The following is a 27,464-nucleotide window of genomic DNA, read 5'->3' on the forward strand; positions in this document are numbered from 1 at the left end:
TGCACATATCTGTATATACATAGGCATATTCCTTCAACCTATTCCATTTTATTTCAATTTATTTTTTATTGTATTTTATTCTATATATTTTTTATCTTATTCTATAAGTATTCCACTTACTGTATTACGTTTTAGGAGTCAGTTAGTCGGTCTATTAGAAAGGAATTTTCTACTTTTTATTTTATTTTATTTTTGTACTTTTTCCTAGGACTTATTGTGTGCTATCACCGGGTGCGTTGCATTACATTTCACTGCATATATGTATGGAAGTATGTATATGTATGTGACAAATAAAAATCTTGAATCTTGAATCTTGAAGACAAAACACAAAAACGTGCAAATAAAAATAGGGTAAAAAGGATGTTCCTCAGAGGGATGTTCTCCCAAGTCTCCAAATCTGAAGAAAAATTGGATGCACTGTGGAATGAACGTACCAGTATATACAAGTATAAAGAGCGACACATAGAAACGTGTACAGTCTAGCTGCTCCCTACAGTGTGGGACCCTGGACATCTGCCCCTACACACACACACACACACACACACACACACACACACACACACACACACACACACACACACACACACACACACACACACACACACACTTTTGTTGTTCACCTTTTATGAACAGTCTTCAGCAACATGTGGCGCGGCCGCAACACGCCAGGCTGGCTACCAGTACAACAACATGACAGAGAGAGCGAAGGAGCATCTACTTATGATAGAGTCCCTCTACTGGCGAAGTCATGTAACTGCACTCTATCACAGAACACACGGCGCTGATCGACCAGCGTTAGTACTTCTCTCTCTCTCTCTCTCTCTCTCTCTCTCTCTCTGTTAGTGAACAAAGTGTGTTTATTGTACTGTCTGCAACTGTGAACCAGAGAAAATGTTAAAATAAAGATGCTTTAAAAATCAAAAATCTCTCTCTCTCTCAATAGGGCTTTATTGGGGTGTGAGGCCCTGATAGAACATGGTGCCAAAAGGTGAACAAAAAACAAGGCTGTAGGAAATGACTAAATAAACAAATGTAAAAACTGAAGATAAAAGCAGTGAACTGATTAAAACTCAAAAAGTCTGAAACTGTACGGAGATACTTTTTCAGAATAGTCAAATCGATCCATTTTACAACTCAACACCCAAACATTGCCTCCCATCATTGTACTGCGGCAATTGGAAAAAGTAGTTTAGGATCCAACATTTAAATAAAGCCTGGCTTTTAAAATAATAATAATAATAATGTTTTCCTCCCCCCTCATTTTGTCTTTTAGTCTCGAGCAGCGTGTTTGAAATGCGCCATCGCATCCACACAGACGGACAAAGTTGGTGTTGACTCTTCCTTGCTGTTGTCTTGCTGGTAGAAAAACAGGGAATCAAACAAACACCGACAGGGGGGTTGTACTCACCCAGAAGAGCAGAACACAAGAAACCTTTTCCTTTTATTTATTTGTTTTTTATGTAATGACTTTTAAACAAAGAGTGTGATTTCCTTCACCAAAAAAGGTCCAGAGTTATTCTTCAAAGGCTTTTCTCTGGAAGTGTTTTAAAAGACACGTGCAACAAGGTGAAGCGCATGAATCAGAACATGTGAAAAAACAACAACAACCTCTTTTCCAATATTTTCAAAATAGTTCCCAGTGTGTTTTCTTTGACTTTTCAGACCCAGTTGTTTTTAAAAAGCCACGATAAAGAGCTCCGCACCACTTCTCCTGCCTGTGCACTTCTCCTTCTTTGGACCCCGGAAGAGAATTGAGTAAAAAACATTTAAAATAAAAAAACGCATTACCATTCATTTCGACTAAAGGTTACGAAAAAAATTGAATTGAAGTTTCTAAAACTGAATGAAACCTCTCTGGACAAGGAGTCACTGGATTTATTTTTTGAACTTGCTGTGAGCTGGACTCATTTAGAAATGAATGCAGCAACCAAGAAGTGGATTATTTATGACTGTAATTATTATTATTATTATTATTATTATTATTATTATTATTATTATTATTATTATTATTATTATTATTATTATCATTATCATTATCATTATTATCAATGTGATGCTTTTATAACTCTCTCTGCCTTCGACTTACCACCGCTGGTGAGATAAGGTTAGATAAGATAGTATCCTCAATTTTATTTGTGGTGTAAAAATGGCTGCTTGAAGGGCAATTACATTTTAAAATACTATCTGGTTTACTTTTACGAAAGGTACTGATAAACTGTGTTTTCCTTATAATTTCACAAGAAAAATTATTGAAGGAATACAAATATAAATCTTTTAACCTTTTTTATAAAACTGAAGAAAGGGGAAAAGACTCTGTCACCGTGAAAGTTGATGAATTCATTCATTCAATTTAAACTAATCCACATCTCTCTTTGTGACCTTCCATTCAGGACTCAGACTGCTGGGGTTCCCATCTGAGTCGCAGCAATCTGTCGGCACCCTCTCCCACTCTTACCGCCGAGGACAGAGACAGTCTCCAGGCCTCTGCCCAGTACTATGGCATGAAGATGAAGAATAACCTGGCCATGCTCAGTAAGGTCAGAAAAATAAGACAAATATATTGCCATAATATCCAGAGGCTCTCGAGGAATTTCTCTTGGTGAGTTCATGACGCAGGTAACACATACACAACAAAGAATTACAAGGAGACAATACATATTTAGATGCTAAATGACCATAAAGTGTCTGAAACACTACAAGGATTCTAAAATACCAAATATGTGCTTAAATACCACCACAAGATGTCTGTACTGACCAAAGTTGCCGTAGCAAGAGAAAGACGGCATGGACAAATTACTTTAAATTGTTATTTACCGGCGTTCTGTTCCCTTCATTTAGGACAGACCTGCATCTTTGAAGAAATCTTTGACTCCTGGACGCACACCCCTGAAGTCCTGGAAGGATGACAGACCAAGCGAACAGACGAACCCCCCTGCCGCTGCCGCTACACCGGCAAAAGCACACATTACCATGTCGAGCCACAACGCAGCTGCCTTTGCTCAGACTAGCCCCTTCACTCCAAGGTAAAGCAAGTAATATTAAAGCATGTAATACTGAAGACTTCCCACCACCACCTTTGAGCTGGCCTGCATTCTAATAACCATCTTGCTTACTCATTTAGTTACTTCCGAATGGCTAGAAGGCAGAAATTAGCAGTCTACATGTGCTGTTTGGGGGGACTTTAGGGAAACTAATACTTGCACTTGTGATGAGCCTACTCTTTCAGCCAAGACAATTCTATAAAGAAATAAATAAAAACACAAGTCATTTGTCTCTGCAGGAACACCAAAGCCTTCCATGGGTCCCAGGCTGTTCAGACACTCTGTCCTATAGAGCCGAAGGAACCGTTTGAATCTTATAAGCCTTCCCCAATATCCTTTGATGAATCAAATGATGCTGCTATGAATACTAACACTGGTAATACCGGTGTCAAAAGTTCCACCCCTGGTACAAACAGTATTGGTACCTGCGGTAGTCACCGTGCTTCAGGGCTCTCTCTCCAAGCACCGTCTCCCCGATGCAAAGTCGGATCTTCAGGAGAACTTACTGCAATTTCAGAAGAATTAAATGCAAATGTTGGTGTGTCAGGAGGCTTAAAGCTACACGTTGAAACATCAGACAGTTTACCAGGGGGCGTAGGGTCTGAAGATGGTCGGGGGGGTCTGGGGGGCTTCCGGCCATCTGGGGGTTTGCGGGGAGGAAGAGGACGGTCCGGGGCTATGCCCTCCCTGGTCAGCACGCTCGGCTCCGTGGACCGAGGCTGGCTGCAGCGCTGTCAGGTGTTCGGAGAGGCGGAGGAAGGGGAGAAGCCCGGCGCCGGCAATTTGCATGTAAAACCTGACAACGGAGGAACAGGAGAAAGTGGTGATGGAGAAGTGAGAGTGCGTGCTGAAGCGGGCGGAGGGATAGGAAATGCCAAAGCAAGAGGAAAAGGAGAAAAAACAGAGCTTGGAGATGGGGGAGAAAATGAATCGTCAGGCGCTGCAGAAGCTGAAAGTTTGAGGACTGAAAGTCACACCGAGACGCCCAAAACGGCAACGCACCGTGTAAGAAAAAGCAAAGGAAGAGGAGGAGGTGAGAAGAAGGAGGTGCGAGAAGAGGACCAGATTGAAACGGGAAAGACACAATCTAAAGATGAGGAAGAGGAAACAAAAAGGCCAGATAAGAAAGGGAGGAAGAGACAAAGGGAGGACGGAGAGGACGGAGGGATGAGGAAGAGGAAACGGAATGCCAAGAAGAAGGAGGAAGATTCCGACAGTTGCTCTAAAGCAATCCACAAAGAAGGGAGGAAGAAGAGAACAAAGAAGGCTGACGTGGAGGAAGGAGAGACATTACAAACCAAGGCACCAGAAAAGGTAAGGATGATCTTTCCATCGTTCACTTTCCTTTTTTTTTTTAAATTTCAGATTGCTGTGAATTCTTTTCTTTCTGAATTCTTATGGTTGTGTGTTTGAATCTCGATCCCAGCAAATGCATTCGTCAAACTTCTCTTTTACTTTTTATGACTCCACGTATGAATGGAGTGAATAGAAAACATCCGGTTTATATTTTTAACAGAAATATAATTTCATGGCCAGGTTCCCCAGGAGAACCTGTTGGGGGAAGTGGAGGCGGACGTCAGAGCTCGCAGAATGTACAGTGCACAGCCTGCCAGGTAAAAGCAGCGTTACACCTTATTCATACAGGGAGGTTTTATTGTGACATTGGATTTTGTTATGCAGCATGAAGTCTGCATAAAGGACACAATTAAATATGTTGGTTTGACATGGATTTACCGTTGTGAAGCTCGAGCCTTCAAGCTGAGCTTCAAAAGAGTTGAACCTAAAATGACTATCATAAGTAAGACTATCATATTGTTTTTGTAAAAGTGAAGTAAAAAAATTAAATTGTGTTTATACAGTCTTAGGTTCTTGTAAAGAGAAAACATAAAAGATAAATTGGATACCTTCGTTATGAATTTATAATTCAGTATTTTGTTAGCACAAAGGAAGAATATACAAAGTTTGAATGCAATTCAGCTTCATAAGGATCAGTCAAGTCAAAGTTGATCTTTAATTTGTCCAAAATCAAACTAGTAATAAAAAGGTCTTCAAATTGTCTGATACCTGATTCTGATGACAATCTATTGAATATACTGTCTCTACTGTATGGACAATTGCAGACTGTTTTGGGGAAACCTTAAACCAAAGCCAACCTGATGCACCAAACCGTTTGGATTCTGGAAGCCAGAAGTTCAAACTTAGCTTTCATTTTGCTCTGGTGAAATTAAAAGTCAAACCATTACCAGCCTTACGTCAGGTTTTACAACACTGGATTTCAGACCACTTTGAAACAAACTGAACTACTGAGAACACCTCGGGAGATGGTCTCTGAGTATGACTGGTTTAAAAGGGACTACATGTGAAAACACCTTTTTAGTTTCAGTTTTATTCACTCTTATCACGTACAATTCTTGAAAATGTAAAACAAAATTTTGACCTTTTAAAGTGGAGTCCACCTGTTGAGATTATTTGCTCTTATTACATATAACTTATTATAATATAATTATAATATATGATAATATTTCCTGTGTCCCCCCCCCCCTCAGGTGAAGTCTGGGCAGGTATGTGTGCTGCTCCTCTCTCCAGAGGCCCTGGTGGGAGGAGGTGGCTCGGGCTCCGGCTGCCTCCCCTCTGCTCAGCAGCTCCCCCCGGTGGCCTTCGCCTGTATCGACGAGGCGCATTGTGTCTCCGAGTGGTCGCACAACTTCAGACCCTGCTACCTCCGGCTCTGCAAGGTGTGTGTGTGTGTGTTAATGATGTGGTTTGCCTCCTATGAAATGCTCTTGATTGGGCTCTCACAATTATTACATATTGGTCTGATTTTAATTATTTGAGCTGACCGTGATTATTTTTTTTAAATCGTATGTTTCTGTCCAATTTCATTGGAATTTTTAGGCAATGTTAGAAATGGCACAGTAAATATGTGGATTTGGTGCCTTTTTAATCATTTGGGTTGAGGAAATTTTTTGAAAGAAATTCCAAAAAATTCAAGTGACAGAAGTGTAATACAAAAGTAATAAAATGAATCCAATAATGAATTAAAATGTATGTGCACATCTACGTACAAAAGTTAACAGGGAGTAGTATTGTGCTAACAAGTAAGCCCAATTTGGCCAGGTGGCAGCCTTATTTTGGTAGTTAAGTTAACTTAAGTTGATAAAACTTAAAACATTGCGTGTGCTTTTGCACGCTGTCAATTACCCGCAAATAATTGACATTGACATTATCCTGGTTGAAGGTTCTGCGGGAACGTCTGGGCGTGCGCTGCCTGCTGGGCCTCACCGCCACGGCCACGCTGTCCACCGCCCTGGACATTGCTCGCCATCTCAACATCAACGACCAGGATGGCATCGCTGTGAGGTCTGCCGCCGTGCCGCCCAACCTGCAGCTGTCTGTGTCCATGGACAGCAACAAGGATCAGGTGTGTTGTGTGTGACTGTGTGTGACTGTGTGAGACTGTGTGAGACTGTGTGAGACTGTGTGAGACTGTGTGAGACTGTGTGTGTCTGTGTGTCTTTGTGTGTCTGTGTGTGTCTGTGGACACCAGGGTTCCCACACAGCCTGGAAAACCTGGGAGTTGTCTCGTCAGTGAATAGTCATGGAATGGTGACAGAATTGGCCAAAATGTCATTGAAACCAAGATTTGTCCCGGAAAAGTTTCATTTCAAGAACTATGTGAGTGGACACAGTGTTAAACGTGAATACTTATTCGGGTTGTGAGAAATGTCCTGGAAAAATATTAATTTGAAGAGAGTGGGAACCCTGTGTCACTCTTGTTTTGTCCCTACAGAGAAAGTCAAATCCTCAAAAAGACAGCCACAACCTTCCTTTTCTCTTTATTTGTGTGTCTCTCTCTATCTCTCCTTCTCTTGCTCTTTCTAGGCTTTAGTGTCCTTATTGAAAGGTGATCGTTTTGGTTGCCTGGACTCCATCATCGTCTACTGCACCAGGAGAGAGGAGACGGTGCGTGTGGCTGCGCTGCTGCAGACCTGCCTGCAGGGGGTGCTAGTAAAGGAGAACATCCACATCAGCAGCAGCCAACAAAGCAACCCTGTAGGGAAGAAGAAGAAAGAAATGGGTACATTAAGCCGATTTATCAGGGGTCCAGCCCGAAGGGCGGGAATCCTATTGTTTTTGTTAATCTTCCTCGTCATTATCACATGTTAAAGTATCTGGCGCTCAGAAACCGTCGGACCCACACACACAAATGAATACGATTTGTATTCCGGGCAGTCCACAGACACTGTGGTCCAAGTTTGATCCACATCAGTCTATACTTGTAGGAGAAGTTTGTAAAAATGGGTGTTTTCGTCACCCCTCTTGGCAATACCAAAAGGTCACGTGAAAACACTGCAGACTACTGATTGGCCACAGAGAATTGTCACTGCGTCATCATTTCGTGACACAGGACATCGCAAGTTGACATCCTTCATTTTGGCACCAGCACCGTGCACTATCAGTATCACGCCGTTCCCCGCACTGCACTGGGAAACTCCGAGACACGTGGCAGGGTAACTTATAACAATGTCAAGGCCTGGTTCACAGCCAAACTAAGAAGGCTTGGTTTGAAAAAGGAGGAGGCATTTAATAGCGGCGACAGGAACGGGTTTCAAATGGAAAAACACACACGTGGCAAGGTGGTTACATACATTTGTATTAGTCCTTACACAGGTCACACCGACTAACCTGGACCCCATGCATTGCTGCCTTCAGCTTTTATTATTATTATTATTATTATTATTATTATTATTATTATACAATTATGATTTTTGGTAATAATAAAACTGCACAATTTTTTGGTGTAATGTCTTTGTTATTTTTTCTGTGATTTTTGTCTTTCTAGCCACAATGCTCTCAATACCATTGAATGGCAGTTCTTATTTTGTATTGGGAAGTCTTTCACTTTAATCTCAAAGCAAAGCAAATAACAAGTTTAATTTTTAGCACCTGTCGGCATGCAACTCAATAGAAGACAATCTAATGATAATAAGAATAATATTAATAAAATAAAAAAGCAAACAAGCAAAGCATTTTATAATAAGTAAATATCAGACTCAATTTCAGTTTCAATTTAGATTAAAACATTAAATTCCTGATCATTCCTCGGTTCTTTTGAAATATTGGTCCTGAATCAACACATAGGGTCATCAGATCAATGATGGGGCTTTAATTGTGACCGAGATGTTTGCGTGGGTACTCTGTTCTCAAACTGTGTATGTGTCCTTAGAAAAACGGCAGCAGTTTGTTCCAATTACATTTGGCTTATGTTGTATTTTTAGCCTGCTCTCTACCCATCCATCCATCCATCAATCCATCCATCCATCCATCCATCTGTCCTTCCTCTGCTTCACCTTCCTCTTCACTTGCATCCAGCTCGGAAGAAGATTCGTAAGCCTCTGAAGTGGCAGGCCGAGTCGTACCACGCTGGCCTGTCCGCGTCCGAGCGGCGCCGCGTCCAGAACAACTTCATGTGCGGCGAGCTGCGGGTGGTGGTGGCCACCGTGGCGTTCGGAATGGGACTGGACAAGTCCGACGTGCGTGGAATCGTCCACTACAACATGCCCAAGGTCAGTGCCTGGACCTGCATCCCAACACACATCTAACACATTCAAGTTCTCAACCTTTTGATTAAGATTTGGATAAGTCTTGTGTGTAGAGCCTCACTGGTCGGCTCTGGTAAAGTCCAAGTAAAGCAGGTAATCTCACCACTGTCAATGTAAAGACTATCAATCAAAATTATATTTATGTTATTGTGGCTTCAACATTTATTTTGGAGATATATCTGAACTAGCGCCGCTGAGGGTGGTGTAATTAAAATCAGATAGAAGGAACACGTATAAGGAAGGAAAATGCCAATATGCCCTGAATTTCCCTCTTGGAGATAAATTAAGTTTTATCTTAAAGATATAAAGATAAAATAAACGGAAGTCTCTTCTTTTTCATAATACAGATTTCGCCCAAAATGACCCAACAGCAGTGACCATATGCAAAGAGGATTTATATATAGAAATATTTATATTCTTTTTGATATCAAAAATGCATTTTACTTTCACTTGGACTTTGATCTATTCAAATTTTTGTGTAATTTTCCATTCTTTACTATATTGTGTTGTGGTAAAATATCATCCAACCAGTCCTCCCCTCATGGTTCTACTGCTTTTCAGAGCTTTGAAAGCTACGTGCAGGAGATCGGGAGGCCGGGAGAGATGGAGACCCGGCACACTGCCACCTCTTTCTGGACCCGGAGGTATGACTCCTGAAAACACAATAACATATAGCTCCGAAACAGACATAGTATGACAATCAATTCAGCTGTAGTACTCAAACCTGATGCTGCTTAAACCACACAAAGAGATTTTTGTGTGTGTGTGTTTGTGTAGGTAGGTGTGTGTGTGTGTGTGTGTGTGTGTGCGCCTTGAACCTTTATCATAGTTTCCTTACTTTTGTTATTATCTTTTGACACACTATATTCATAATGGACATAGAACGTTAAAACACATAATAATGGCACTGTAGGTTTTGTTTCATATAACATACATCTTTTATTGATGGGATTTAATGTTGTTACACCTGCTGTCTGGTGCCATCTTCCCTACTTGGGAACTCCACATATTCAGGGCTAAATGAGCTGTGGAGGAGTCCATTGGGTTTGACCTCATGGGGGAGGATGCTGTATGTTGTATTTACTTCAACAATAATCCCTTTTTATAGATGAATGTTGTGTATTCATTTTGCATTTATTTAAAACAAGTGCAACTTATGTTATTTAGTTCCTTGTTCAATAGTATTTACAGTTAAATATTTTTGTGTTTCGGGTTTTTTCCAACTTAAGTTGTTTATATTTTTTGTTCAATAAATCGTCATTTTTGCCTCAGTCTAGCTGCGACGGCTGTGTCTGACGGCTCTGTGTGTATTCTCCTCTCAGGGTGGGGACCTCCATGAGTTGCGTCGCCACATCTACGCCGACACCGTGGACTACTACACAGTGAAGAGACTGGTGCAGAAAGTTTTCCCTCCTTGTAAATGTAAACAGATCCACAAGAAACAGCAAGAACTTGCCAAGGTAAGTTGTCGGATGTTTATGTTTGTCTTTCATGATATTCTGGGGTGAGATAACTCATCCAAGAAACAGCCTCCTCTCCCACGCATCAAAAGTTGAGTAAAACAATTTTGAACCAATACCTCTGAACCTATTTCCGAAATGGCCTACTAGCATGCTATTTAGTATGCCTATTTACTATGTCTGAAACTTTACTATGCTCAAATTGCCGGGGGGCCCTCTTGATGGTGCAGTGTCAAACTTGCAGGACAGGGGGCGATAGAGGTCTAGGTTAGTAAACTGCTTTGGAGAATTAACGTTTGCAGCTCCCTAACACTCAAATTACCATTCCATACTGATGACGTTTTTTGAAACAGCCTGTAGAACCGGGATGTGAAACTTGGTTTAGCAGCATTGCGGCCAGGATTGGATTAAATCCCACTTCCTGAAGCGCAGATCATTTATTTTAAGCCACTGACTAGAGGAATAAAGCGGCCTCTTTCAGACTAAAAGGTTTAGAATGATGCTAAGATGATACTTACAAGATGAACATGCAGTGCAATAGAATTTAGCAGCGTATGTGAAGGAAATTGATGTATTTCACACAGATAAGGAAATAGATCGATTTTAAAGCGCCTCGTGTACATTTAATGAAATAAAATCACAGAATGTGTCTGTCACAGCGCAGGGACGACATCGAGGACTCCGAGCTGCTGGAGATGATGGAGGTCTGCGAACGGGACAACAGCTTGAACCCCCCTGCCCCACCCGACATCCTACAGCCGACAGAAGCCGGTCACCAGAGGGATGTACCACCGCATCCTTCTGCAGAGGTGATTGATGTAAGGAATACCACAGCTTTTTAAAGGTTAAATTCTAAATGAGTCCAGAATGAATGAATAGTAATGATGTCATGTCCCAAGACACCACCAACTACAGGGGAAGGTAGAGAGGAGGAAAAGGAACAATTGGGAGACGACGGTTCCATGAAGAGCTCAGAACTCATGGTGAAGGGAGACGGGGATTGGAGGACGGAGCAGGAAGTGGGGTCCACGGAGAGCACTGATTGGCCGGCCAAGAGGGTGTGCCACACACACGAGAGAGCCATCCCCATTCAGCAGACTGTGGAGGCTCTGGACATCACGGAGGAGGGTGAGTGGGAAGAGTGCACACTGTCTGAGAAGTCATCCATGTTCCTGAGAGTCATTTAAGATGTAAACATACCCCATGTTTGTGTGTCAGGCGTGGAGACCCTGCTGTGCTACTTGGAGCTCCACCCGCAGCGCTTCGTCGAGCTGCTTCACTCCACCCTGTCACTCTGCAAGATCAACTGTTATGACGGCCCCAAGCAGCTACAGAGGATCTCCAAAATGTACTGTACAAGCGCAGGGGTGAAATACAGTTTTGTAACTGTAACTGATGTTTACATCACAGTTGCATATGTTAACACATATGCAAACTTGTGTGTATTCTAAAATGTTTATTTCTGCTTTTTTTTTTTTTATTGTTGACATTGGCTTATATAGTTTCCTTACCTAGAATTAAAGAGTCTTTCACCTCCTGGTTTGAGTCTCTGTCCACCTGCTGGTGAATTTCAAGGAGTGCTGGTGTCTTGATTCGGAAAAGTTTGAAAACGGGAGTGGTTTGACAGTCCCCACTCAAGTCAATGCAGGGTGGGTGGTGGGGATTGGACCTCCTTCCCCTTTTTTATTTATTTAAAAATTTTTCCCCCCTTACTTTTTTTTTTTATTTTTTTTAATTGTGACATGAAGAGCCACTAAAAGTACTGCTCTACATCAGCATCCTTCCTGCACACTTTGTGATGATTTCAACCACTAGATGGCGCTGAGTTACACATACAATCTGTAATGCGAATTTAATAACTTTGTGACAAATTTGAAATTGTATTTGCATTTATACTAAACAGTATATTTGAAATTGAATTCCTGAAGTTATATAATTTCTATTCGATACAATGACAAAATGTACTTATTGTAAGTCGCTTTGGACAAAAATATCTTAATGACGTGATGTCATGTGTTTCTGGCCCATTTCAAACAAACTTGACTGTTCCAATCAAAGTTTTTATCAACGTATTCTTTTTTTTGGCAGCTGCCCCCCGGTCGCCGTGGTTCTGGCCCGAAAGCGAATGGCTGGAGAGCGCATCGAGGCGTGTGATTGGCTGGAGTTTGATGTCGTCGAGTTGGCGGACACGATGGGATGGCAGCTTCCTCTGGTGAAGCGAGGACTCAGGCAACTGCAGTGGAGTACAGGGAGAGGTGCGTCATCTAACTGTACATGCTCAGTTTGATACGCTTCAGACCCCATTTGAAGTTGTCTCCAAGACCCCAATCCGAGAAGACTTTTAACGTTAGATCTGATTTTGTGTCGATAGTGAGGGAGATAACAATTAAACTAGGAATAAAACAGTCATGATTGTACATTCTCTAATTTGTGCTGACATCTTGTAAATTAACTGTCAGTATACAGTATAAGTCTAATATGTTTTTTTCTTCTTTTTTATCTCATGTTAAGGGAACAAATATCCATAGTATTAGGAAAATTTGTAAATCCTAGAGGGGAGTTTTTACCATTAGCCATTACCTCTCCGGCACAATTGCTGCCATTAGGTCTGCGTGGTCGTGCAAAATTCAAATCGCTGTTTGATGGGGGGGCAGCGATCGGCGATATAAGATTTTAATGGGGGGCGTGCGCGTGGTAGGGTTCGCGTGCACACAGAACATATTGTGGCAAATGCGGCCTCCTTGTTCCAGACGTGCAGGATTTAATATTTACAAGTTAAGTATTTACACAAAAACCTCCAGTTTTTACTAAATCAAGTCCCGTAGCAACGGAACTCAACAGGGAGACGTGCGTCCCGACAGTGGAGACACAGCTTTTTTTTGGAACAGTATGGAGCAAGATAGTCCCTTAACTCAGTTGTGTTTAAAATAAATTGTCTCATACATGTAGGGAAAAAACAAAATTAAATACATCTAAAATAAAAAGACAGGCACGGCAGCCTGCACGCAGCGCTGTCTGGAGGAGAAACAAAAAAAAATCTCCAGTTCTCTGAGTTAGGTTTACGTTTTTAATTTTCAATACAAGTAAGAAACTAAGGAAACAAACTTAATCAAAATCTTTCTCTATGAGATTATATTATGTATTGCTATATAATTATCTGGGATTGCCTGAGCAAGATATATTCATGAACTCATCATGAACCTGGAACCTCGGCACACCTGCAATGTGCGCACAGTGACTCCGCTGTGCTGCTCCGTTTGCCCAGAGCGGCAAAATGCCAATGTGCCTTTATTTCAATTTTTTTGAGCACCTGCCCCTCAAAGTCTCTGTACGGGACTGTAGAAGGGAAGGGAGACCCGATCACAAGTGGTTACTCAGCAGCTCTGAGCAGAGAGGGGGAGAGTCTCCGACCCCTCTCTCCTTCCCTCTCCTTCTCTCTCTCTCCCCTCTAATTTCAGGTCACGGGAAACTGCACTTGCACCGTTTCAATTCTCAGATTTTGCCTGGCGGATTAATAAATAACAAATGTCATCTTAAACCCGCCAAGCCTACCTGCTATGTTTGTTTTTTTTAAATGTACTTTTGTTTTATCACTTCCTTTGTGCAAATAAATAGATAATCAATAATTTTTCTGAAGATCCACTGGAACCTCTTGAGGGACCCCTCTGAGGGTCCCCCGCCCTCATGTTGAGAGCCACTGCTATAGACCATAGCACCATTAGAGGCACCGGGAAAGCTCCTCACCGTCTTTTGTTTACTTATGCTTTAAAACTTCAGGTTAAGGTACTGTTGGTATTAAGAATAAATGTGGCTAGTGGGAAGTGTGGCTTTATTCATAATTGAAACTGAACTTAACACAAGTGTGTGTTTTGTGCATCGCAGCGGGTGGTCGTAGCGGCATCCTTGTCGAGTTTTCCTCGCCCTCCTTCTACTTCCGCTCCTACGGCGACCTGGACCACGAGGAGATGGACAGAGTGTGCCACTTTCTCCACAAACGAGTGCAGGACCAAGAGAAAACAAAACTCTTCCAGCTGTCTGCCTGCTTCAAGGCCTTCCAGAGGTGCGCACACACACACACGCACATGCACCCCCTTTTTGATGGCACTGCCACAGCTGTAGATATATAATTTCATTATTTATTTTATCCGAGTAGAGTGAGCTCCACGTTCTAAAGTGTGTGTGTGTGTGTGTGTGTGTGTGTGTGTGTGTGTGTGTGTGTGTGTGTGTGTGTGTGTGTGTGCGTGTGCGTGTGCGTGTATGTGTCCCAGTGTCGCGTTCCGTACCGTGTCATCCTGTGTGGAGGATTTGGACAAGGATCGCAGCCTCCAGCTAAAATCACTTTTATCCGAGTATTTCGACAAGAGGAGAGACAGAGCGCGTTCAGAAACACCAGAGGATACGGAGCTTGACAAATACAAGGTAACACATACTTATACCTGTGTATGTGTGTGGTAGCGTAGATAGTTGGACATACCTTTTCTGTCCCTTTCTTCTCCCACAGAATATTTAGGCATTTACGTGTGTCTAATGACTTGGAAATGTGTGTGTTTACAGATTTTAGACTGGGAGAATCAGATCCGAGTCGACATCAGAAGTTTTCTCACCAACCGAAGTGATGAGAAGTTCTCCGGAAGAGCTGTGGCTAGAATCCTGCACGGCATAGGTGAACACACACACACACACACACACACACACACACACACACACACACACACACGTCTGTCTTGCCACTTGTTTGCCTCAGCCAATGAAGCAGTGCAAAATGAAGCAGTGAGTACATTCTGTCAAAAGAGGAATGGGGAAATCTCCACACACTGACTTAACATCCCTTAATGCTGAGGATGGTCGCCCAGCCCACCGAAGTGTTGATTTCCAGCCTGAGCTTTTGGTCCTGGCATAGTATCGTATATTTTGTGTATTTGTATATAACATAACATGTGGTGTCCTGGTGGCTCAACCGGATAAGCGTGCGGACCATACAGTATACACCGATCGGCCACAACCTTAAAACCACTGACAGGTAAAGCGATTAACATTGATCATCTGGTTCCAATGGCACCTGTCAAAGGGTGAGATATATATTCGGCAGCAAGTGAACAGTCAGTTCTTGAAGTTGATGTGTTGGAAGCAGGAAAAATAGGCAAGCGTAAGGATCTGAGCGACTTTGACAAGAGACAAATTGTGATAATTGTGATGGCTGGACAACTGGGTCAGAGCATCTCCAAAACGGCAAATCTTTTGGGGTGTTCCTGGTATGCAGTGGTTACTACCTACCAAAAAAGATCCAAGGAGGGACAACCGGTGAACCGGCGACAGGGTCATGGGCGCCCAAGGCTCATTGATGTGTGTGTGTGGGGAGTGAAGTCTAGCCCATCTGGTCTGATCCCACAGAAGATTGTTGAAAAAGTTAATGCTGCTATGATAGAAGGTGTCAGAACACACAGTGCATCACAGCTTGCAGCGTATGGGACCGGTCAGAGTGGCCATGCTGACCCCTGTCCACCACCGAAAGCACCTACAATGGGCACGTGAGCATCAGAACTGGACCATGGAGCAATGGAAGAAGGTGGCCTGGTCTGATGAATCATGTTTTCTTCTACGTCATGTGTATGACCAGGCTTAGGGTCCGATCTGATCAAGCATCTGTGGGATGTGCTGGAACAACAAGCCCGATCCATGGAGGCCCCACCTCCCAAATTCCAGGACTTAAAGGATGTGCTGCTAACGTCTTGGTGCCAGATACCACAGGACACCTTCAGAGGTCTTGTGCAGTCGATGCCTTGATGGATCAGAGCTGTTTTTGCAGCAATAGGGGGAGCTACACAATATTCGTGGTTATTAGCGCTTGTTTAAATGTTGTGGCTGATGGTCTATGCAAAACGCCTGCAGTGTCCCGAGTTAGAATCCAGCCTGTGGTCATTTGCTGCGTGTCTCTCTCTCTCTACCCCCTAAGTTCCTGTGTTTCCCCACTGTTCAGTGCATTGCACTGCTGCCTCACAGCAAGAAGGTCCTGGGTTCGATTCCCGCCTGGGGCGCTGTTGGCACGGTGCTCCGGCGGGTTATCTCCCAAATAGGAGCCTTTCTGTGTGGAGTTTGCATGTTCTCCCCGTGCTCACATGGGGTTTCCTCCACCTCACGTCAGTAAGGACCCCCACCAAAAACATGCACCCATCATTGTCTGACCAGCAATGGACAATTATCACCTGGTCCCCGGGCGTGTCCACGTATGCTGCCCACTGCTCCTGGCTGTGCCCCCGGAGGAAGGACAAGCCAGGATGGGTCAAAAGCAGAGAATCCATTTCACTGGCCACCATCAAAGCATGTGCATGTGTGTGTGTGTGCAAGCATGTGTTGTAGTGTGGTGTGTTGCGTGACTAATAAAGACTGTTTCTTCTTTCTTCTTCTTCTTCTTCTTCTTTATCAGACGAATTTGTCCAAAGTGACTTACAATCAGTACATTTGTCACAGTATCTAACAAATTGTCACAGCTCAACATTCTCTAGAAACAAACAGTACTAGTAGAGTTGTTTTTCTTTGTAATTAAAGTACATTAGAGGGAAAGCAGCTCATGGGGTGGACAGGTTAGTGCACTGCACGTAGGGTCCAGGTGTACTCTGAAGAGATGGGTCTTTAGTCTCCGACAGAAGATGGGAAGCAATTCAGCAGTTCTGACCCATATATAGATAAACAGTAGATATATTTATATATCTGACTTTTTCTGTTTTGTATTTTTTGGCTATTTGTATATATTAGAAAATTTGAATTTAGGCTATTTTTAATGAAATTGTATCTCATTTTTATTCTCCATATGTTTGACTGTTAAGTTGTTGTTTTTTTAAGGCTAATGGTATAGTACATGTACTGTAAATATCCCTGGTGGAATAAACATATTCTGAATATGGAAGCAGGACTCGCTGTATTAAGACGTGTTGTATGTCTTTCTTCTTTTGTGTATTGACATGATAGAAGATGAAATTCTCAAAGTATAGTACATTTTGTTTTCTGTTTCCTAGGCAGCCCGTGCTACCCCGCCCAAACCTACGGCCGGGACAGACGCTATTGGAGGAAATACATCCAGTTTGACTTCAACCAGCTCATCCGATTAGCTACGCAGGAGATCATTCACTTCAAGTGATTGGTGCCGTTCACACACAGCTACACATTACATGTACGCACATGCACGCACACACACACACTTGTCTCAGAACGAGCAGCATTTAATTTGTCTTGTGAATGTCTCTTTTCTAGAATATTACAGTTTTGTACTTAAAATTATTTTCATGAAGACCATAATCTATTAAATAAAATGACTTTTTATATGTAGAGCTTTTTTTTCTGTCTTCTCGAACACATTTGAGCAATAGTTACATTGAAGCAAGCAATATTAAAAATGAATATGAATAATTGAACAGGGGTATCTGATAAATCTGGGATTGATTCATTTTATCCTGAAAAATGGCCGACACCACAAAGAAGAAAGTTTGTAGGGAAAAAACATAGGAGTTGGACAAGTCAATAACTCTACTCCGTTACAAGGAAGTTAAAATGGACAAAAACAAAGTGACCCCCCTGCAGGATGCACTTGTTCAGGGTTGGTTTCTGTTGACCTAAACAGTTCATGTCCAGAGTCCATGTGTCTGCTCCTCTTCAGGACTTACACCCCACTCAGTCCCAACACTAATAACTAATGGTTACAAATGTGTTAGGCCCATAAACACAGCGATTTCCTATTTGATGTCAGACCTTGAGAAATCGCCTCCTTGACCATTACAACTTTACATGATACACCTTTCACTGTTACCCAGCGCTCCCGCTGATATGAAACCCCTTCTTGTGCTGGCTGAGAATCTTCTAGACCGTAATTACCAAACCTAGACAACGTAAGCTGTTGATATAATATTGGTTTTGTATAAAATAGTGGTAATGATAGTCATTCACCTAAAACGAAATATTGACTGAACTGCTGACACGGCTGATGTCTATGATGCTGCGTGTGCGTAATGACCATTTACGCTTGAGATTTCTCCAGAGTGACGAGCGGTCTGCTCAACGACTCAATTGGGATTTATGGCTTCTTTCTGGTTTTTACTGTCCTTATCTTTTCCCCTCATCCCTCTCGCTCTCTTTGTCCCTTCAGGGCATTGCACCCAAAGTTCTCGAGCTTCACACACACTTTGTGAAGTAATAAACTTGGGCAACAGCTGTTATTCAGTACAGGAGTGTGTTTTTTATCCCCATCTGAGATGACAGACAACACAACACTCTCAATGAAACACAAATTTAGAATGCATGAACATCACATCTCAATTTACATATTTCATTGGAAAGTCTTTACAAAGATCTTTACAGGTTCTAGGCAGTAATTACCAAACCTAGTCAACGTAAGCTTTTGATATAATATTGGTTTTGTATAAAATAGTGGTAATGATAGTCCTTCACCTAAAACAAAATATTGACTGAACTGCTGACACGGCTGATGTCCATGATGCTGCGTGTGCGTAATGACCATTTACGCTTGAGATTTCTCCAGAGTGACGAGCGGTCTGCTCAACGACTCAATTGGGATTTATGGCTTCTTTCTGGTTTTTACTGTCCTTATCTTTTCCCCTCATCCCTCTCGCTCTCTTTGTCCCTTCAGGGCATTGCACCCAAAGTTCTCGAGCTTCACACACACTTTGTGAAGTAATAAACTTGGGCAGCAGCTGTTATTCAGTACAGGAGTGTGTTTTTTATCCCCATCTGAGATGACAGACAACACAACACTCTCAATGAAACACAAATTTAGAATGCATGAACATCACGTCTCAATTTACATATTTCATTGGAAAGTCTTTACAAAGATCTTTACAGGTTAGGTGCGTTTATAACGTCGGGAAGCATCCAAACCACTTTGCAGATATGGAAAGAACTTAGAAAAACTAGAGAATAGCTTGCATTAAGAAAACCTTTGTCCCTGTCAACAATAATTCGTTTCAAATGTGATGGTGTGTGTGTGTGTGTGTGTGTGTGTGTGACTTGTCATTGGACTCTGGTCTGAGTGAAAAGGTGAAGGCGCTGCAGATAAGAAGTCATTTCATGAACGACTTGACATGAGTTTCTTTGTCATGAAAGTTTGCAAAGGAACAAAAATATCTTAATAGATCTCATCTTTAATTATCTTTCAAAACAGAAAATAAGCACAGGAAATCCAAATTTCCCATGAGAAAGACATTGTTCTCTGCGCTCTACAGCTGAGATATTTAAGACTCAATGCTTGGGTTCTTCATTTAGTTCAACATTTTGTCCATCAGAAAACTTGCTTGGACTTTTAAATTGAATAATTTCTGTAATCTGGTTATTTTCATTAATATAAGTATTTTTGTGAATGAAACAAAATGTCTAAAAGTTTGGAATCAGGCAAAGGGAGGGGAAAACAAACAACGTTGACCATTGTTGCTCCAGGAATTCTATATGTCATTATAATAATCTTAATATTCTTTATTATCAAAGAGTGATTTAGGTAAGGTCATAGAGTGCACACTGCACAGTAGGTAAAGCTTCCACTGTCTGAATGGTTGTGCATTTGGATATTTTTCTGAAATGCATCAGTCCTTGTAGAAGGAACCTTTTTTTTTTTGTCTTTTTTTGTATCTTGTGTTTTCACAAGGTCTCCCTGTAGACACAGGTATCTGTCTTTGGAAGTGGTCTATGGTATTGTGCCAGCAGAGCAGAATAACGTGTGTGTGTAGATGTTTTGGCAGCTTGTTCCTCTCCACTGTGGGAGCGCTTCAGGCGTCCTTCCAGTTCCAATGTGCTCGGGACGCTCTGCGAGCCTGCCTGCGTGTCCTGCTGTTCAGAAACCGATCTGGTCCTCATACAGCGACAGCACCAGGAGAATGGCCCAACCACTGAGCAGCCCTATGTTTTGCAACAGAAACATCAGCCAGGGCCTTGTGCTGTTAATATGGATCAGGGTAGGGAGCTTTAGAGGAAGACAGGGAGAGAGAGAGAGAGAGAGAGGGATAAAAATTTTAAAAAAGTATTGGAGTTGGGCATAGACACTGGAATAGTCCAGTACAAACTCAAAGTACTGTCTAATTGTGAGATTAATTTGTTTTCCCTTTCATGGTTTGGACTTTGAAGTCTTTATTATAATTATTACCCAGTCAGTCACCCACCATATCAGCCAGTCCCACATAGAGGAAGAGGCCGGCTGCGACGGCACCGATCCATTGTTTTGTAACGAGGTCTGTGGCCACCGACAGAGCGATGTACAGGCCGATGAAAGACGTCATGGCACTGCCGACGTTCAGCAGCAAGGCCTTACGCACGGACATGCCGCAGTGGAGGAATATGGCAAAGTCACCTAACAGAGGGGATGGCAAATGATTAGTTCATTGACTGAATAACTCACTGACTTTAAAACTGAAGAAAGGCGTCTTGACCAGTTATTCAATCAGACAACTGTTGTAGAGGTTTTTGACATGTACTTTGACTCCACGAGGGTGGAGATTTTATGGAATAGTTTATGGAAGGCCACAGCTTGTGATGCGTCTCTACCCAGTTCGTGTGGCAGTTCGTGGCAGAACACAGCGATCGATGTGGCCAAGCCCGACTTCCAGGACAGAGAGAAAGCCGCACCAATGGCCAAACCGTCAGCAAAGTTATGGATCCCATCGCCGATAGTTATCATGTAGGGCAGCAGGCGCTGCTCTAGAGGGAAGGAGGGCCAGAGAGATACACAGCTGAAATCAATTGGAAATTCAAGCATTTTTTCAAATGTCAATGATCCACCTCGATGCTTTCTTATTATGTATGTGAGCGCTCTACTTTTTAAAGAACAGTTTCTCACAAATAAAAACAATAATCATTATTATTATTATTTTTATTATTACATCATTATGATGATGTCATGCGTTTACAATTCACATCTTCTCTTACCTCTGGTGCGTTCCTTTGGTTGGGGGAACAATGCCTCGCTGCCGAAACCGTTAACCTGAAAAGTATTCAGCCCATGACACTGTATTACATGTATTATTGTTTCATGAAAGGCAAGTGAACCGATCATGAGCTGCTTCTATGTGGCACGGTCAGGTTTTTTTTTTTTTATTACTCTGAAATTCTGAGCTCAAATTTTGTGTGTGGTTGTGAGGCTATAAAAGGTTTCTTAAGAGCCTCATTCCCTTTATGAGTTGTAAAGTGAATTTTATCAGCGTCTCACCAGGTCGGCTTGTGATATCGACTGGTGTTTGTCCTTTTGTGTCTTCTGTTGATACAACTCGATAACTCTCCCATGGTCACAGTGATGAGGCTCTGGCCCTTCCTAGAGAGGGAGGCAATTCGGCAAGGATAGTGTGATGACGGCAGAGCGTTGGATAAACACAAAAGTGGACGAAGGACAAAGCGTCAAAGATCATGTCATGCGAGCAGCACACACATTACTTTGGTTTACGTAACTTAGTAAGAAGTCTTCGTGAAATCACATGTATTTGAATATATATTGTGTATTTCAATGTTTGATTTATGAATTCATTAATTGCTCCATGATGTGGTGGTGATGGATGTGCGTGTCTCCTTACCCCATGGTGGTGTGAGTGATTAGATTCATCTTTTGGTGTAGCTAGAGCGAAGATCGTTTCCATCAGGTAGAAAATGTAGATCCCGCCAACCAGCACCAATAGTTTATAGATGTAGTCTAGATTCTCCTCCTGGTGGTTGGTGTGTGAACAGTGGTGGCTGCCGTGGTCATGATTGTGTAAACCCAGGACCTGGACACAGAGAGAGGGAGATACCTGTGTAAGGCTTCCAGAACACTAAAGGTTTAAAAACTTCCAGGTAGTGTCCTGTGCTGAAACCCCATTTCCACCGTGCCAGCTCTCCTGTCGTGATGCCAACGGTTGGTTCATAGCAAACAAATCTTTTAAGGGTGGGTCGGTTTGCAAGGCCGTGCATGAATCAAAGGAACAAATGGACAAAAGACTTTCACTGAGCGACTTGTCAAGAAGCAAATCTCCCAAACAAGAGCCAAACCTTTCATTGCTCCTCCCCCATGACCAGACGAAAAAAAGTGTATGTGGAACATTTTGGGGAACTTCTGTGGTGTTAATGTTTGGCCACCTTTCAGAAGACGCTTTAAAACCCGAAGGTTTTGCAACAAATCGCCTTGCCGCTGTCTGATGCAAATAAGATATTCACAAAGTTGATGCAGACTTTAGTTTACCATCTACCCAAATCAATCGCAATTTGGTCAGAATCCAATTTTTGGGTCACCGCTACATACTAGGAATAGGGAATGGTTTAAATTTGTATGATTGAGGCTCAGTGCTCTTGCACTGTACTAGCTCTGTTCTAACTAGTTAAAAACACTTTGAAGCTAGCTAGTAGTAAAGGTAGGTAACTTAAACATTTTGAACATCTTACCATAGGCACCAGGTGCAGTAGGGCATCACCAGTGAGGGAGCCTACGGCCAGGCTGATGCAGAACTGGATGAGCATTTGGAACAGGGTGGCACAGGAAGTACAAAGTAGCACCGCGATGCCCAACATGGACATCAGCGTGATCACCGTGTTGGCGATGGTGGCATAGATGTATCCTAAAAGAGAGAAGAGGTTTAGACATCACAGGAAAAATCGTATTAGGAATTGTTGGATGTGACAGAAGGATCGAACATTCAGTTGTAACAAACTATCTGAAAAGAGACACACACACACACACACACACACACACACACACACACACACTCTGACTGTCTGCTTACGCTCAGATTGGCTGAGCTCATCTGGTTTCAGACGTTCTCCAGACACAATGCAGGCCCCACTGAGGACCTGCTGGAGCAGTGCTGGGCTGAGCCGCGCCATGTCGCCCCGGTTCAGGGCGGGAGAACCCGAACTGTTGTCCGTCATACCGTAGATCAGAATCAGCTCCTCAGCTGAGAAACAGTGCTGAGAGCAAAGGAGGACATGTAAGTGATCTGATCACAGATCGATTTATTGGTGAGTAAACCACCGACTTATTTTGGGAAGATGCACAGTGGTTTAAAGCTTGGACTATAAAATACATCTTTAAAAACCCCAATTACTGGGTGGTAGAAAAACGCAGAAATAACAGATGAAAATCGTTGTTAACAATGGTCATATCGTGTGTATATTACTGAAAATGTTCCATGGATTTAAAGTTAACAGTATTATCATAAAAGTAATGCGTGTGTGCCCGCACATACTGGGAACATGGTGATGTTTTTGCCAGGTTCCTCTTCATGTTCATGAACCATCCTCTTCTCATCCTCCTCATCATGTCCAACATGTTCATCTGCATGACCACTATGGGGCTCATCTCCATGTTCCATCTGGCTATGTGCCAGGTTCATACTGCTCATAAGAACCTCCAGGTCTATGGCCACAAACAAACGACTCAACTTTAGAAAAATGAAAACATTTACATTTGTTTTTTTTGTTTTTTTAAATTACTTCTAAAGGTAGTGTCGCCCCCCGGTTTGAGTCTCACTCAAACCACCCAAAGCACGATTGAGAAAAATGCCAAGAACTGGACAAGGAGTGTTGGTGTGGAGGGGGAATGACTAAATTACAAAAAGTTTGAAAATGAGCAGGGTTTCAGTCCTCGCTCTTTCTTTGTGGTTGGGACCCTTTGGTGATTTTCTACCTCATTTTCAGGTAATGGTTGTAAAACGGGTTCAGCTGAGGTCAAACGCGTGAACACTTCCAACTTGTTGTTACAATCAAGCGAGAACTTCAAACCGTAATTTCTATCTGACTTAAATAAAGTATTATATCACAATTAAACTACAGAGTAACTACATCAGGGACCAAGGTCTCTCAGAGTCAATCAGGAAGGAGGCAGAGATTATTATTGTCAACATGGTTTAGGAAAAAGGAACGTTGGAAAACCACCTGATTAGAGGCCTGACCGCTGTTGGGAACACAGATCCCCATTTTTGGCAAAGTGCAGTCTGGCTTCACGTGGTTATACATCAATTTTAGTGAAGTCAACAAAAGGGCAGAAAAATTACCTCATCTCCCAATTCTCTACAAGGCAGTGAGGGCCGGGACTGCAAGTGTTTTGGTAATGTTGTGGCCGTTTACCTTGGATAGTAAAATTCTCTGCTCCCACACGCTGCATGATGTAGTTCAGAAAGTAGCTCTCTTCGGGCAGGGAGTGGCTGCTGAAGCAGCGCCCCTGCAGGGCGTGATAGAGAACACAGCCCAAAACTGCCCCCAGCTCGTGTCCTTGACCAGCGCCAGCTGATGGTGCATTCACCTCTGCCATGATGTCAGTGGCTCTTAAACAGCCATGCTTATCACCATGATTTAACGGAAGGAGGCCGAATGAGGAACGGGAGATAGTGGAAACAAGATAAGTGAAAGAAGAGATAATTAATATCACTCACTAAACCAAATACAAAAGAGGATTATTCAATAAGTCAACCACTGAATGACGGGACAATGGAATAACATTTAATAATACAATACCTGCTTGACAGTTTCATACCAAATTCAAAACATCAGGGCTTGTCCTGCCAAAGTAAATTCTAGCGACTCAACATTTATTTGTGTTGAGATATATAAACCTTGAGATAAGCATTGAATACTTCACCTATTCTGCCTCTACTGTAATGTGGTGTTCTTCCTTCGTTGATGAATGTGCGTAATTCTTGACCTGACCTGCTACAGTGGATATCTGAAGATATGACATTATAGGCCCATAATAAATACGCATGTGAAATGGTTCTACTTGAACTAGTACCTAACTGCTGAGGAGGGAATCTGGATTTCAGGCAACACAACCTCAATAGTTGTTGACACCGACCTGATGGTTCAAAGGGCTGTAGTGCTCATCCAGCTCTTGAAGCAGGGTCTCTAATCCCTCTTGGTAAATGTTGTGCTCATGTCGGCGCCCGTTGTCACGGCCTTCAGGATGAGATCTTTCCTCCTTCTGGTGGTGTCCACCACCTTCTATTCTGTGGAGGAAGTGTTCAGTCTCCTCCATCCATCTCCCTTCTCTGATGGCGGAACAGGCCAGAGCAGGAGAGCTGAGGTAGAAAATACTTCCAGCCGCAAAAGCAGCAAAGTCAGACACACCGTAGACGACGTTGCCCGTGGATCGGCCGTTATTGGCGGTTACTTTTTGTGTTTCCCGTCGGTCATGGACGGAGTGATTGACCATCAGCTGATGTATGCTACCTGTTAGATTACACTAAACACAAACGCACATAAAGAAAAATATGTCAGACAAGCGGCGAGTTAAGAGTAAGATGCATGCTAGACGTTAAACAAAACGAGTAAAGCACGTGGTTACCGACAACTTCAATGTTTAGGTGTCAGTCTAAGGGCTAGTTACCACCAAAGCTCTTCAAATACAATTCTCAAAGAGAATTGTAAGGAAGTCTCTTTTGTTATTTAATCTTGTGATTTGAGAAGGACAGAAACTCTTGTGAGCAATGGAAATATCATCTTATCTTGATATTATTTTCAATCTCAAATTGAAATAAAATATACTTTCCCTTGAAAAGGTCTTTGAAATGCATGGCATGTATTTAAAACTTAATATATTCATACATTTGGAAAGATGATTGATAATATTTTGCAATGTATTGCAAAATATACCAATCGTTATTATTATTGTTAATATTATTATTTATTAACATTAAGTAATAGTGTACATATTTGGGAGTAATAGAAAAACATGAAGTAGGACCATATTTTATAATATTCTTAAGGAAAACGACAATGTAGTGGTATATATTGTAATAAAGGTACTGTATATTCTGTATGTTCTTATAGTGAAGTTTCCAGATTTTTATTCGTCACAGGAAACCATGAGCTTTTTGGCTGTGAAATCATCAGGGGCAAACTCCAGGTTGGAAGAATTAAAAAAGTGATAATAAAGAACAGAAATCACACACACACACACCAAGAAGCAAAAAAAGATATACACATAAAAGGCAAAATATGTAAACAAAAACATTTCTGTTCAATTTCAGTTCTACATGTTTGAATAGTGAGTGGTTGGTTGGCGGTTGGACCTCGACCTCTCGCGCTGTGCCCACAGCAGAGCCTCCTAAAGCCAATAAAAACGTACCTTTCCACACGGCACCTGGCCGCACTGCACACGGTTCTCCAGCGTATTAAATAGCGAGCGGACGGACTCCCAGCTCAGATGCTCCAGACCGGGTGACACCAGGTTCACCACGTCTCGGTAGCAGGCCTCCGAGGCCGGGGAGCAGCACGCACAGCCCAGGCAGCACAGACAGGCCAGCTGCAGGGTGGAACGCAGGAGCAGTGGCGACCAGGACCAGGCCATTGTGATAATTTATGATAAAAGAAAAAAAAAAAACCTTTTATTTATTTTTATTTTTTTAAATAACTGCCTTTAAAATCTTAATTCCAAGGGGAATGGAGACTGAGGCTGATAATGAATAAATTACAAAATAATAATGGAAAATGTTTCTCCAACATCCAGGCACGGGGACATGGAGTGTCTGGGCTCCAGCAGCGCGAGGCTCTTATCAGTTCAAATGGGCTCGAGTGCACCTGATCAGCTGCAGCCTGATTGGCTGAGGGTCCATGGAGCGGATAGTTCAGAGACACCGTCCGTGCCGTCACACCCAGGGGCACCACAGAGTGACTACAGCACCTTGTGATCACACTTGTAAATAAGCAAAAACATTAGTGTATTTTGCAAAAATACAAAATATTGGAGAACTACAACAATGATATGAGATCCGGACAATTATGTCTCAATTTGAATATTTTATGACTCTCGAAGAACTCAGGAATGCTCTCTTCTCTATGCCCAACAATAAATCACCTGGATCAGGTGGCTACCAGTGGAATTCTATAAACACTTCTGGCCACTTACTGTATATCTCCATTATTCATCAGAATGGTTACGGAGATGAAGTCAACCTCGGCCATGCCTCCGCAAATGAATACTGCTCTCATTTTGGTTTTGCTCAAAGCCAATAAGGATTCTGCCCTCACCTTCAGTTAGAGACCCGTAAGCCTAATTAACTGTGATTTAAAGAATATTAGTTCAACACTAACCAACAGAATTGAAAAAGTAATTCAATTTATAATTCACCCAGACCAAACATGCTGTGTCAAGGGCAAACTCTCATCCAGCAACATGTGCCATTAATTGAGTGTGATGAGTATATCTCAAAGGAACAACTTAAAGACTGTTATTGCTTCGTTAGATGGCGAAAAAGCATTTGACAGAGTGTGGCAGTTTCCCTACCACACGCCACCCAAGTGGCGTTTTCAGGGACCTTCAGCACAGACACACAGACGACGGGGTGTTGTTAACACCAGTTTATTGTAGAGATGAGGCGAGGTGGAATTAGCCAGGAGCAGATGGAACATGT

General features: G+C 42.4%; 2 protein-coding genes across 2 annotated transcripts; one reads left to right on the top strand and one right to left on the bottom strand.

The window, feature by feature from the left end:
• Nucleotides 1-644: 644 nt before the first annotated feature.
• LOC307240239 (ATP-dependent DNA helicase Q4-like) lies at nt 645-17,300 on the top strand (the record flags this gene model as incomplete). The annotated part of the gene is given in 19 exon segments (XM_080013952.1): nt 645-680; nt 2,391-2,537; nt 2,839-3,023; nt 3,623-3,830; nt 5,588-5,776; nt 6,280-6,462; nt 6,924-7,119; nt 8,415-8,608; nt 9,206-9,236; nt 9,239-9,288; nt 9,967-10,104; nt 10,764-10,922; nt 11,004-11,232; nt 11,323-11,452; nt 12,193-12,359; nt 13,987-14,164; nt 14,373-14,523; nt 14,659-14,767; nt 17,118-17,300. Coding segments are annotated over 19 exon segments (2,802 nt in total). The 3' UTR covers nt 17,240-17,300.
• Nucleotides 17,301-20,249: 2,949 nt separating this feature from the next.
• Nucleotides 20,250-26,401, bottom strand: LOC307240326 (zinc transporter ZIP4-like; the record flags this gene model as incomplete). Its single annotated transcript, XM_080014072.1, has 11 exons — nt 20,250-20,449; nt 20,644-20,796; nt 21,025-21,079; nt 21,305-21,406; nt 21,663-21,851; nt 22,504-22,676; nt 22,842-23,025; nt 23,304-23,473; nt 24,184-24,277; nt 24,908-25,294; nt 26,180-26,401. 11 exons carry the CDS (start codon nt 26,399-26,401, stop codon nt 20,250-20,252), a joined length of 1,929 nt encoding a protein of 642 aa, XP_079870198.1.
• Between the last annotated feature and the right edge of the window lie 1,063 nt (nt 26,402-27,464).

This window comes from Zeus faber, assembly GCF_960531495.2.
Source record: "Zeus faber genome assembly, chromosome: 1".
Lineage (NCBI taxonomy): Eukaryota > Metazoa > Chordata > Actinopteri > Zeiformes > Zeidae > Zeus > Zeus faber.